The 13,342-nt window shown below is 38.5% G+C and overlaps 1 protein-coding gene across 1 annotated transcript in view; it reads right to left on the bottom strand.

Annotated features, from left to right (window-relative positions):
• Positions 1-6,681: 6,681 nt before the first annotated feature.
• SEC23A (SEC23 homolog A, COPII coat complex component) overlaps positions 6,682-13,342 on the bottom strand; it is a 49,726-nt gene continuing 43,065 nt past the window's right edge. Inside the window, exons 18-20 of the mRNA XM_084630152.1 lie at positions 12,962-13,117; positions 12,326-12,391; positions 6,682-8,164 (exon numbers count right to left, since the gene is read on the bottom strand). Of these exons, the coding sequence (XP_084486278.1) occupies positions 8,075-8,164; positions 12,326-12,391; positions 12,962-13,117 (312 nt within the window). The 3' untranslated portion in view covers positions 6,682-8,074. The remainder of the gene's footprint in view (positions 8,165-12,325; positions 12,392-12,961; positions 13,118-13,342) is intronic.

The raw sequence follows: 13,342 nt of genomic DNA on the forward strand, positions 1-13,342 counted from the left end.
TATGTTTTTCCATCATATTTTAAACTTTACCATACTATAGAGCTCTCCACGGAGTACATATACAAAAAAATGAAGTAGTACCCTGTGAAAGGGGTCAGCTCACCACAGGAACACCTCCTGATAGCCAGGCATAGCATAGCATCTCTCTCCCCTAGAATCCCCCTGCCAACAACTCCATTTCCTGTGGTGGTCCTTCATCGCATAACTTGGCCTCCTGGTTAGGTCATGATTTATTCCTCCCCTTCCAGGGTAACAGAAAGCCCAATATAAGATAGTCTAATGTCCTCACAGAAGGTCTTTGACCCCAACTCCAGGCTTATGCCATTTTGCCAGTAGCTGGTATGGGAACCTATGCCCTCCTACTACATTGGGGTCTAGTCCAGAACTCTACAACCAACACAGTCCCACTAGTTTTCATACCCAGTCTCTCTCAGGAGCTTCTTTCCCAGAGCTTCTCTAGGTTGACTCTTCTTTTAGGGCTAGGATCCTGGGCTTATCATTTCTACTCTCCCAGTTCCTTCCTCATCACATCTCTGTTCCCAGAGCATGACTATAGACTTTCTCCCTACAGTCCCCTTCTAGGGGGAGCTTACTTTCTTTATACTTACCAGCCTGCTTCTGCCCACCTGGGCTGCATGATCAGTTAAGCCTGGCTCTACTTCCAGGTGTAGCCAGACAACAACCGGGCTCTCAGGCCCACATTAACCCTCTCAGGGCCTATGTGGGGTACGCATCTCATCACATACCCCTTTTTCCCACCAGCATGGATGCCTTCCTTTCATTCCATCTCCATTTTTGAAGGAATACTTTTGAGGGGATATCCTTCCTATTAATGAGACACCATTAACAGAAGCATTACAATTATATGAAAGTGAGTAGCTTGCTATTTAGGATGAGCCCAAATAAAACAAACATTTACCATTTTGTATCTTCTCCATTCAAATTCTCCTTAAATATGTTTGTGTACCTTCAGCATACACTGAGTCTCTATTTGAGCAGCCAAAGAGAGGCATGTGTGCATTAAAGGTTGACTTTTCAACCCGAAATTATCACACACATCTTGCCAGAAAAGTAGAGGGGAGTTAAAAAGTCAGAAGAGACTAAAAAGCTATGATTTGATAATGTTTTATAGGGCCCGTGATTTTTTTAGGATCTGACTCTATTATTTTTGATCTCTTGAGGTTGGGAATACAGTAACTGACAGGGAAAGAATCCTGGAGTAGCTCAGCACAAAGTAGCCTGAGATACACCCCAGACACATACAAGCAGGTGCAGAAACAGGGAGGACACAGTAAAGAAGGTGGGGTTTTGCTGTGGGAATGCTCACACCTGAATGCCTATCACTCAGGTTAACTGTGCAATGTAGACATAGCCTTGTCACCACTGCTTCAACTGTGAGGCTGCAGAAGCTCCCAAAGCTCCTGCATCCCCACTCCACAGCATCCTGTTGACAAAATATGAATGATGGAGGTGATGAGTACAATTAAAAGCAATTCAGCTGTTCCCAAAGGAAAGGGAAGAAAGTACTGTGGAGTGTTTGTGCAGAAAATGCACATTTAAGACAGCTTTTCCATGATAGCCCACTTTATCACATGGTTGGATACCAGAGGGTATTTGGCTTGACTTAAATTGTGACACAAGACTGCTGGGTTAGCTTGGATTATTTTTTAAACATTGTATACAGATCTTGAGAAATGGGAAGGCAGATTATAAACATGTTTAAAATATGTCAAATTTTGATCCTAACTAGGTTGACCATATTGCTTGAAATTGTGAGTTCCTCTGGGATTTAAGTAATCACTCCACGTGACCCTCTGACTGCCAAAATGGTGGATTTCCACAAGTGACTATCCTTCCCTACCTTCCTTAGCTTTCACATTCACTTTTCTTTTGGACAAGCAGAATTGAATTCACCCACTGCGTTCCCACACCAACGATAAGCTTGTTCCCGCAACAAAATAGATTTAAGGGTTATTCACTGTTCTTTTAGCTTTGTGTTATGCAGGAAGTAATGTTTTGACCATCTTTCAACCTGTCATCTGTTTTCTGGAAAGGGTTCAATGTGAGCCCTTTTATATATTTGCATTATTTCATCCCAGAGCTATTTTATTGCTGTTAAATATCAATAGTGTTACATTACACTTAAACAGGCTACATCATTAGCCAGGTATGGCAGCCTGGTGAATGAGACTAGCTTGCAATCAACAACTCCTTAAAACCTTCCACATACTTCAATTAACCTTTCACTCTCTTCCACACATGCCTCCAATGCTGATGCATGCAGCAAATAAAGTTCACTCTCTCAGTAGGGTGGCATATTCATAAGGTCATGGACAGTAGGTGCTTAAAATGTTCACATTAAATTAGAACTGAGTTTGAACTAGCTAGTGCATGTAGAGAGGGAAAAGTGGGCTACATGCTATCCTGTGCTGAGGGTCCAAAACTCTGCAAGTTTGAACTCACAGGACCTGACTCTGATCTCACACACTAATTTGGTGCCAGTGTAACTCTATTACTCTAGTGAAAGTATGAGAAGAATCAGGTGCATGGAGTTAAAGTGATAGCTTCTCCTCAAGGTGGAATTGACAATGGCTGCAAGGAGGGGGAAAGGGATGTGGGCTATGAGGAGAGTAGATCTACAAGGAACTCACAGGCCATCCCCACAGAATTCCTACCCACACACACGCAGCTGCTTCGTTTCTATCCTCCCCAGACAGCCTGGCTTGAGAGGGAGAAGTGCTGCAACTAGCTAATTTCCTTGTATTTTTGTCCTGCTCCCCCAGCAATGGGGCTGGGAGGTAAAAGGTTAAAAGAAGTAACTTTCAAGCAGACTTCCACCCCATCCTGTAGAGAGTTTGCCAGAGAGAGCAGATTCAGCTGCGGCATTGGAATGGCAGGACCTATGTGACAGCAACTTGGAATCTAGGCTGCGTGTATTTGGCAGAGCTGTAACTAGGCATTTTAGCATCCTGGGCAAGAAAGCATATTTGCACCCCCTCCCAGGCTTTTTAGATGATATGAGTTAGGATATTATAAAGTAATTATAATGTATTTATTTTTTCATATTGGTACAGTACATAGACAATAAAAGCTACCGTATGATTCTGTTAGGTGCCACATTAATTTTCACACAATCTTTTATCATCCCTCCTGGGGGCGTGGATCACCATTCACGTTGCACTCCCTGTCAGTACTCATCCCGGGCTGGGGAAGTTAATGATCCAACTAGCAGACCAAATTCGGTGATGAATCGTTGCGCATACGCTAAGAGGAAGTATCCTCTTATATAACCTTTAAGTAAACTCATTGATAAGTACTGAAAAAAACATGGAATGAAAATAATTATAACATATATATACTGCAATGACTTAATAGCGTGAAACATATTCAGAAAGACAAAAAATGCATATCTGTTTATAAAAAAGGGATTCGGGTGGTTTTTCCATCACCCCACAGTGAGACTGTGGCTAAAATAAACAGCGACCTCATAGAATAAAAGGGACTCAAGAGTAAACAAAGAATGAAATTACCACGGAGGTGGATTATCTAGCAATTGAATTACCAACATAGCCTCTGGCACTGTATAAGCAGAAGCCACCCTTTCTCTGGCCTTTATATGAGGGAGACAAGCAATTTGTGGGGGGTGGGAGAGGAGGCTGTAGGATTTCTGGTTTTTACCTTTTGCATTGTGATTTTATTTTTCTAAGAAGAGTACTAATTATTGTTTGCTTCCTGGTACAATATTATAGTTGGTTTATACCTGATCATTTCTCCTGCTGAATCCTGCCAAGCAAATTGTGATTATGCCCCTTTAAAGGTGAAGAATCATAGCAGCATGGCTTGTTTGTATAATACCAGTGTGGGAAGTATCATTCAGCTGGGGAAGCTATGTTGTGGCAGCTGAGAAGAGGCATGATGCATCCTGCATCTTTTTGCAGGGGGTTAGACTAGATGATCCTTGAGGTCCCTTCTAACCTATGGTTCTATGACATTTGATTTCTGGCCAGGCAAGGGCCCTCACACCTAAGTGTGGAGACAGAAGAAAGTGTATGGCTGTGGTGACTGTGATATCAGATTATGCTCTGCTTCAGTGTGAGACAATGCTAATGCCATGGTTGTAGTGGTTAGTTGGACATATCACCGAGGTGATGGCCCCAGTCTTACAATGTGGTAATTGTGGATGTTGGTGTCTTTGTTGTGAAAGACTTCTTTGGGGTGGAGTTAGCAAAAGAATTCTTCTAGTTCTCCATATTAGTATGGTATTAGGTTCTGTAGTGAGGCACAAGTTCACAAGCCTTTTTAAGTTATATGCACTTTAAGGCAAGGACAGTCCCCTTCCTTCATACCTGGAAAGCACCTAGCACATTTTTGACACTTCTGAATTATAAAAAAATTACTTATTAACCTGTTCTGGCAGTAACCTATGTAAATATATTCATTTATTAAACAGTGCTTCCATTTTAAAAAAAGTGTGCCAAGCGAAACAGACCCATATAATGTTAAGAGCTGAAGTATTAAAAAGCAAACAGTCTGAAGTGCTTCTGAATTGGTACGTGACAAAGAGCCTTCTTAGCAAAGGGTCCCCTGTTCTTTACAAACAGCTCTCACCTAAGACCTGACAAACTCACTAAACCAAACATGTCTTGCAGGATATTTTTCCATAAAGAGTAACATGTAAAGTATCTATAGCTCCTAACTTTGTCAAGATTCAATCACTGCAACATATATGTACAGATAATATTTAAGGAATAATGTATTTCTATTGAAAGTATGTTTTATGGACTTGGAGTAGAAATTAGTCATCCGATGGTAATGTGTCTGTGATAAATGAAGTGGGGGGTAGATCAGTTTTATGGACACCCAGCCAGCCAGTTAGCTATAAAATCCGTCTTAGTAGCTGTTCTCTACTTGCTTTATCTGTAAAGGGTTAAAAAGTCCACAGGTAACAGGAAAGGAGTGGGCACCTGACCAAAAGGGCCAATGGGAAGGCTTTTTAAAGTTGGGGAAAACTTCCCTTTGTTTGTTCTGTTGTTGTTCTCCAGAGAGAGGGGACAGAGCAGAGACAGGGCTGGGACTATGCAGTAAAAAAGCTTTTTGGCAGGTATGGAAATCATCAGATCATACCTAAAACCTACTCATAAATCAGAAAATGTCTAGAAAGATGCAATTAGGTTTATTTTTATTTCTTATTGGCTTGTGGACTCCTCTGTGCTAACCCCAAATGCTTTTGTTTTGCTTGTAACCTTTAAGCTGGGCCTCAAGAAGGTTATTCTTGATGTTTAATTTTTGTAAGTGGGTTTTTTTAAAATCTTGCAAAAGCCTAAGTTCCAGATGTATTTTCTTTTTGTTTTTAATAACATTTACCTTTTTTAAGAACAGGATTGGATTTTTGGTGTCCTAAGAGGTTTGTGCATATGTTGTTTAATTAGCTGGGGGCAACAGCTAATTTCCAGCTGTTTTCTTTCTCAGCTCTTCCCTGGAGGAAGGGTGAAAGGGCTTTAGGGTACCCCACAGGAAGGAATTCTCAAGTGCGCATTCCTGGGTTCCTAGGCATTTTGCATTTGGGTGGTGGCAGCATCTACCCATCCAAGGTCAGAGAGAAGCTGCAACCTCGGGAGTGTAATACAAGCCTGGAATGACCAGTATTAATTTTTAGAATCCTTGTGGGCCCCCACCTTCTGCACTCAAAGTACCAGAGTGGGGAATCACCCCTGACAGTGTCTTAGAGATGACCCAAGATAGAAAAGAAACTGAACAATGACGGAGGGGTTTGCCCTGACTGTGAATAGAAATAAAAGGCTGTTTTCAATATAACAAAGTGTGGGGAAAGGTACTCTGGATCCATTCACTGAGGAAAACCCCTGGCAAAAGGGGGTGCTTTCACAAACATTTGGATCCTGGTTCTTGAGAAGACAGCCACCTCTGCAAGACTGAACTTTGAGAGGGAAATCTATGTTCTTAGATAGGAGAGGTAACTATTGATAAGTGTGGACCAGATCTGCATTTTATAATTTTGTTTTTTATTGTAAACACTTGTTTCCACCATTCTCTCTTGTTCCTTGTTAAATCTTTATCCTTTTCTAAATAAAATTTTTGTGTTTAATGCTTACAAGTGCTGCATGGTTGACAAAAGCATTGGTTTAAGGTAAAAATGGTAAACTGTGGCAAGCTGAACGTTTGGGTGCAAAGGATCTAGAAATTCTGTGAGTAATTGGTGTCAGGGGCTGGATATCACAGGGGAAAGATTCAAAGAGATTCGAGGATTGGGGTGCACCTATCCTTAACCTGCAAGGCAAAGGAAGGGCTTGCCTAGCCCAGAGGAGAGTGCTTGAGTGGCTGAAGAGCAGGCAGTGTCAGGAAGCTGACACCCAGCTACCACAAGGAAGACACCCTTTCACTGGAGGCAGGAATAATAAACTCACTCAGTCCTGGGTACCCCAAGAACTGTCACAATTCATGCTACCTAAATTGTCAGTGATTTGGGCCCTTTCTGTATTTCTAGAAACTAAGCTGAAAGTTTGATGGCTACAGCAGCAAAATTATACAATTCTGTAAATATACAAAATATGTGACGTTATTATGACTTTCATTATCTCCAACTTTAGTACCACATCTGCTTTTAGACAAAAGTTTATCAGATGTAAATATACTCTACCAACAGTTAAGTAAATACCAAAACAGTGAGAGAAAAGGTATGCTTTATTTGAGCTTCTTTTGGCCTGGATATAATCTCATTTAGATAAAAGAAAATTAAGGAAATAAAACTAAGAGCTATTGATTTCATCAAGTTTTACAGAATTTACAGACAAACAGGAGAAAACTCATGCCTATCTCATGAGCATATAACTGGATTTCTAGGTCAAAATTATCTCTCTTCCTTCAGTCATTGTATAACATGTTCTTATTATCCACTACCAAATTTTATATTTTTGCTTGTCAAAATAGCATCAGCAATGTAAACATCTGTTCCATATGTAAACTTTAAACAGTAAATGTGAACACATTAATTTACAAAAAAAAAATCAAGAACAGAGTATCACTAAATTTATTACAATTATGGCATATAATGCATAATACTGTTTCAACAAAAATTTGCAGCCTACTGAATTTATAACAAAAAGGAAGCAGAAACAAAAAAGCATATGTGTAGTGCCACACATCAGAGTAAATATTATTATAAGGCTATAACAAAAAAAATCTATGTATCCTAGGGAAAAAGTAAATTTTCTGGCTAAGACAAATCAAGACTACATTTCTAATCACTTCACAACTGTAGTGTAGGGTTTTTCTTAGAACAATCTAAAATGCATTGATATTATTCTTCTTTGCCTTGAGTATATTCATGTATGGTAGTGTTTGACAGTACTAACTGTAATAGCGTAGAATTACTGGCAGAGATATAACGTGGATTGTCAGGTTTACGCTTTGGACAAGAACTGATTTTTTTAAATTGTGCTCAAATTCTTTAAATGGAAAGGAAGGAAACAATCTGTTACCAAAAAAGCAAAGGTAAAAAATAAACATAAAGAAGTCAATACTTGAAAGAATATTTTTTTCCTAAATAATCACCACACAAACATAACTGATTGTTGAAGAAATTAAATGTTCTATAGACTAAGTCAGAAAGAGTGAGTTTATTTTATATGCTTTTTCTGTATCTTTGTTTGCTTTTTGTTCAAAATTAGTAAAGAGAAGTAGTCACAAGGCAATCTAGAAAGCCCAGTGCCACTATAGACTTCCTTTGTAATGTTTAACATGTCTTTGTAGTGCAAGGCAGAGTCACATTCTCAACCATTTAAAAAAATATCACATTTCAAAGTTATCCTCAATGGTCTAAAAATAATATATATATAAATCATCATGGTAACCAAAAAGACTTTGTTCTTTTTCCTCTAATTATATTCCATTAAGACATTTGCTGTTAACAAATGCTTTCTTGAAAACTACACCACTTTGAAATCTAGTTAGGCAGCTTGTGCATATCACAGCATTCTGTTTGCAGACACAATGAAAAGGAAAAAGAAAGCCGAAATATAGTTCAGCTTGTCAGTGTCTGTAATGTGTTGCATCATTTTTAGGCAGCACTAGAGACGGCAAGTTTCTTCAGATGATCCATAAAGACTTGCAAGCTGACATCATCAGTCAGAATGGGTGCTCCAGACTCCTCCAAGAGAAAGTAAAAACAAGGAGAATTCATTAGATTATATTAATTATGAAGCAAGTGTAGTTGGAAAAAACAATTTTTAATGCACAGTATGTTCTGTAAAATAATCTAATATTTTTAAAGGGCTTTACAAACATCATTTTGACAAAAATGCTAGATTGTAGGTTTACATACATTTAATATATTTGCATAAATTCAAGTATAAACCATCACAACTATATTCCTTCCCATTTTAAGCAGATTCTGCAACAAGACATAATGTGGGGAGATAATTAAATGTATTTGTGGGAAGCCTAAAGTTTTAGATAGCTGACAAATATTGAATATACATTTTATAGAGAAAATTAAAAAGTCATGCCATATGTCCGACACTGTTCCTATAAACTGGTTAGTCTCTAAGGTGCCACAAGTACTCGTTTTCTTGTTCCTATCTTAGTGCACCAAATAAGAAAAAATAGAAAGACAGAGGAATGCGTGTTACTACCACCACTAAATTAACTATGATTTAACACACACACCCAAAATATCAATGGGAAACAAGACAGCAAGCTGCCCAGGGCCTGATCCAATGCCCACTGAAGTCAAGGGGTATGTCTACACATTGATGTTCATGTCACTCCAATGTATAGATCTAGCTAGCTTGAGTACAGAAGCAGTGAAGCCGGGCAGCACAAGCTTCCAAATGAGTAATACATTCCAGGCAGGCTAGTATAGTCCATTGCTCCAGTACCCAGGCCAGCTCGGGAATGTCAACATAAGCTGTAATTACACCCCAGGATTGCACTATAGACATACCCAAATGGAGAAGTCTTTCCATAGACTTCAATGGATGCTGGCTCAGAGCTAAACAGCCGTTCCATTCTGTGATTCTTAAAACTGGTAATGATATCTAAAGGTCATACACACTGCAGAGTCAGGGATCAAAAAGATGCAGTCTCCCCATTTTTCTTTTCTTTGCTCTCTGACCTCAGGGAACAATTTGAAGAATTCCAAGAAGTTCCCTGTGAAGTGCTCATGGCAAAATACAAGCTTTCAGAGGATGAAATGAAAAAACTGAGTGTGGATATTGAAGAGACATATTTGCTTGGACTCACTTGGGAGAGAGCCTTAGAGAGCTAAGAAGTCAAGGAAACAGACAGTAAATTTTCAACATTTTAGTGTGAGCACTATTTTTAAAACACATACAAGTGGTTCTCTGATTTCATATCAGATCTGCCTATACTAAGCAATGAGCCGAGCATTAGAAAAAAATTGGCAAATTGCTCAAGTTTCCATGTAAAAAGGCCAAAACCTGTAGTACATAAAGAAAAACAACAGACCTGGCAGCTCTGCAAACATTAAGTAATTAAAGCTCACAAGACCTCTTAAGAAGCTCAGTCTCATTATACCCATTTTACAGAGGAGCAGGAGGAGCACCCCATAAACACCAGCAAAGCTGCCTCATTGTCCTCCCTCAAATCCCTCCTTAAAACCCTCCTTTGCTGTGATGACTACAAAAAACCTGAGAATAATTAGGCTGTGGTTGTGCTGAGGCCACTGCCTCTTATGCTGACCTATACTGTCTTCATGTACTCCCGCATCTATCTGTCTATTTGTCCATCTATGATATTTTTTCTTACAAACTGTAAGCTCTTTGAAGCAGAGACCATCTTTTTGTTCTGTGTTTGCACAGTGCCTAGCACAGTGGGGTCCTAGGCACTATAAAAATGCAAATAATAATACAGATGAAGAAAACAGACAGACCACAGAGGTTAAGGCCACATTTTCAAAAATGCTCACTATTTTGGGGTACCTGTCTTTGCATGCCTACCTTGACACAACTAAGATTTCATTTCAGAGACACTGAACACTCATAACTCCAACGAAAGTCAGTGAGCTGAATGGGTGTTTGTGACACTTTTCATGATCAGGAAACAGGTGTCTAAATTACAGCACTCAAAATTAGTAGACATTTTTTTAGAACTGGCCGAAGCCCCAAAGTGATCAGTGGCAGAGTCGGGTTTAGTAGTTTAGTCTGAATTCTCCTCTCCTTGTGCAAGGAGCAGCAACAGGATTACAAATAGACTGTCATCAAGGAGTGAGAGTGTGACTCACCACTCCACAATTTTTAAATTGGAAGAGAGCTCGACATCACCTAATAATCCAACACTAATGTAGCTGAAGACCATCTAGAGAGTAGCTCAGTAAACAACAAATCGAACACTGTCTACTGAGAATTCTGGGCTCTATAGTTTACCAGTGAGAAAACTAGCAAGGTTTCATTGTATGAAACTGAGAAGTACATGAAAATTAGCTTTGTTTTTGCACAGACTGAATATATAATTTCTATTCATTTAAAAACCCAGCACTGCGGCATGAAAATATATACAAAATTTAAATTTAACACAGGCAGATATATTGATGCCAAGAAGTTTGGCATTAGTAGAGACTTAAGAAATCGTATGCAGCTTTTTCTCTTAAAAACTGTAAAAACTGTCACCACCAAAGAAAGAGTACAGTTGAAAGCAGTGACAAGCACAGCTAGATATTATCTTGTACCAGTTCAAATTAAACTATTACAATTGCTTAAAGAGTAATTTGAAGATGTACTTTCAAGTAAATACAATGGAACTCTCTACTGAAATTTTAAGTTATTTTTTCTGAATATGTTTTAAATACAGTAAATGCACATACAGGGCCAAAGTCTGAAAAATCTTCACTTCCAATTAGATATTAAAGTGTAAACTATATGACTCATTGCCTCCTGAAATACGGTTTCAATGGTGTGCAGGTGCCCTCTTCAGGGCAACGTGGAGTATCAAATTTTATTGGTGATTTTCACCAATTCAGACATCAGCCAGAATTACAAGAAACAACCCACATAACTCAGGGAAAGGTTAAAAGCAAAATTAATTAAGTTTAAAATTGAAAAAAATGGCATGTATCACGTGATAAACGGACTAGTTTATTCGGCTGAAGTCTGTTTGCACAAGTCACTGAAAGCTAACCTTGCAGGAGTTCATGCAGAAATTATATAATACAGTGTCAATGGAAATGTGAAAAATTCTATTTTTACTTTGCAGCTGAGTCTATGTCAATAACATTGGCCTCAAATACAGTTACTTAGTTTTCAAATTGGGTCAAAGTTTGGTTTTGGTTACATTATAAATTTGGAGAAATACTTTGACATCTCGTTAATGTTTCGGACTGAATATGCCCTTTATCAGACTACTTGGCAAGAGCTTCTGCTGTTTTGGTTAACAACAGAAGCGTGTACATACCTAATGTCAGTACATTTTTGTTTGACAATGCCACTAACTTAGCATTTACCCATAGTTATATTTCTTTTCCTGTTATAAAGTTCAAAGCTGGAAGGGAGGGTAGGGGATTGGGGTGCAGAGCTGTTATGGCTGTAACAGAGTCAGAAAAGTGAATTGCTGTAGGTAGCCCTACCTCCTGAATTTCTCTATATTTAATAAGCTTTCTTCCTGGAGCTAGGACTTGAAAAGTTAATTTTCCTGGTTACTCAATGGCAGCCTGGACCATGGGAAACCCAAGTATCAATGGTAGGTTTCAGAGTAGCAGCCATGTTAGTCTGTATTCACAAAAAAAAACGAGTACTTGTGGCACCTTAGAGACTAACAAATTATCAATAAAATCAAGTATCAATAAAATACTGGTTCACTGCCCCACCCTTGTTAAACCTTAATCTCAGAGTCTATCAGTTTGTAGGACAGTTTTCTGGCACTTTTTGGTGATCAATTCCTGAACTATATTGCTGAGATGAACAACAGATTTTTCTGGATGCAAAAAATTCTTTGCCCAAGGATTAGTGCCCTCTCATCAGCATTCTTTTCACTGTAAAGAATTTGAAGATAGTGTCTGATTTGGGAAGACATCTCAACTCAAGCCTAAGAGAAGTTTCCAAGCAGTAAACTGGACCAATTTTTTCGGGGGAATAAAGTAGCAATGATGCATCTTCTCTTTAATCTTGGTAGTTCTAAGTGGCGGCCAGGAATATTGTATTTTTTTCTCATTTCGTTTTAACTGTGGACATTACTGCCTGTATGCAACTAATATTTCACTGTGTCTAAAGCTGGGAAACTCTGAACGTAGAAAAAAAAATTCCCTCAAGCATATTCACCACTGAGATAAGCTTAGCACAATGTTTTGTATGCTTACCTGTCCCCAGGCATACATGTTGTTGTGAGTCTGAGAGGGATTGACTTTAGAAAGCAGGAAGCGGGCCTTTGAAAACATAAACCAAAGAGGAAATAAATCACTAAATTTAAAACAAAATAAATCTTGTAGCCACAGAATTTTACCTTGATTATCTGAAGCAAAGCATGCAGGGTTGTCATTTTCTTAGTATTTTCTTTTTGGTAAAGTTAAGTTTTTGTAGGGAAAAGTTAGTATGCTCTAAGTGACAGTAAATGTGAACCAAAACTTAAAGATCCCTGGATTCCATAGCAACATCACACAAATAATTTGAGATGTTGACAACTTTTCAAAGTTGTGGAAAATTTAATTTTTTTAAAGAAAAACCTAGTAAAATAAATGTAAATAATAGAATACTAAGAAATGTTTCAAAATCCAAAAACGAATGGAAGAATAATAGTGTCTAAAAAAGGGAACCAAGCATTAAACAAGTTACTTCTACAAACTTATTTCTGTCAGAATTTCAACCTCCTAATTGCTAAGTCACCATTTATATATCTATCCACTAAATTTATTTTAATAATTAAATGAACATTTATAGTATCTTTAATTTAGACACTAATGACACCTCATTTCTTAAATGTACACAATTCACTGTACCTGGCTTCCTCCATGCTCTGTATCAATGTACCGGGGCATTGGGAATCTGGAATGGAGAATTTCCTGGGCATCATCTATTGGAGCTTGTAACAGATGGCGAAAATTTTCATATTCTGGCATGTCTTGGTAGCCTGACTTGCGCCACTGAGCTATGGTCTAAAGAATAAAAAATTTAAAAAGCACTCATTATTATTATCATTTGTATTACTATCATAGTACCTGGGATCCCCAATCATGGACCAGGACACTATTGTGCAAGGTGCTGTACAAACACAGAACAAAAAGACAGTCATCCATTTTCACAATACAGTTGATATCAACAGGACTTTCAGAGGGGAATGTTCCAATGCTCACCTCTACTCTACCATTCCTGCCCTCTTG

This window comes from Lepidochelys olivacea (assembly GCF_965140295.1).
Source record: "Lepidochelys olivacea isolate rLepOli2 genome assembly, chromosome: 6".
Taxonomy (NCBI): Eukaryota; Metazoa; Chordata; order Testudines; family Cheloniidae; genus Lepidochelys; species Lepidochelys olivacea.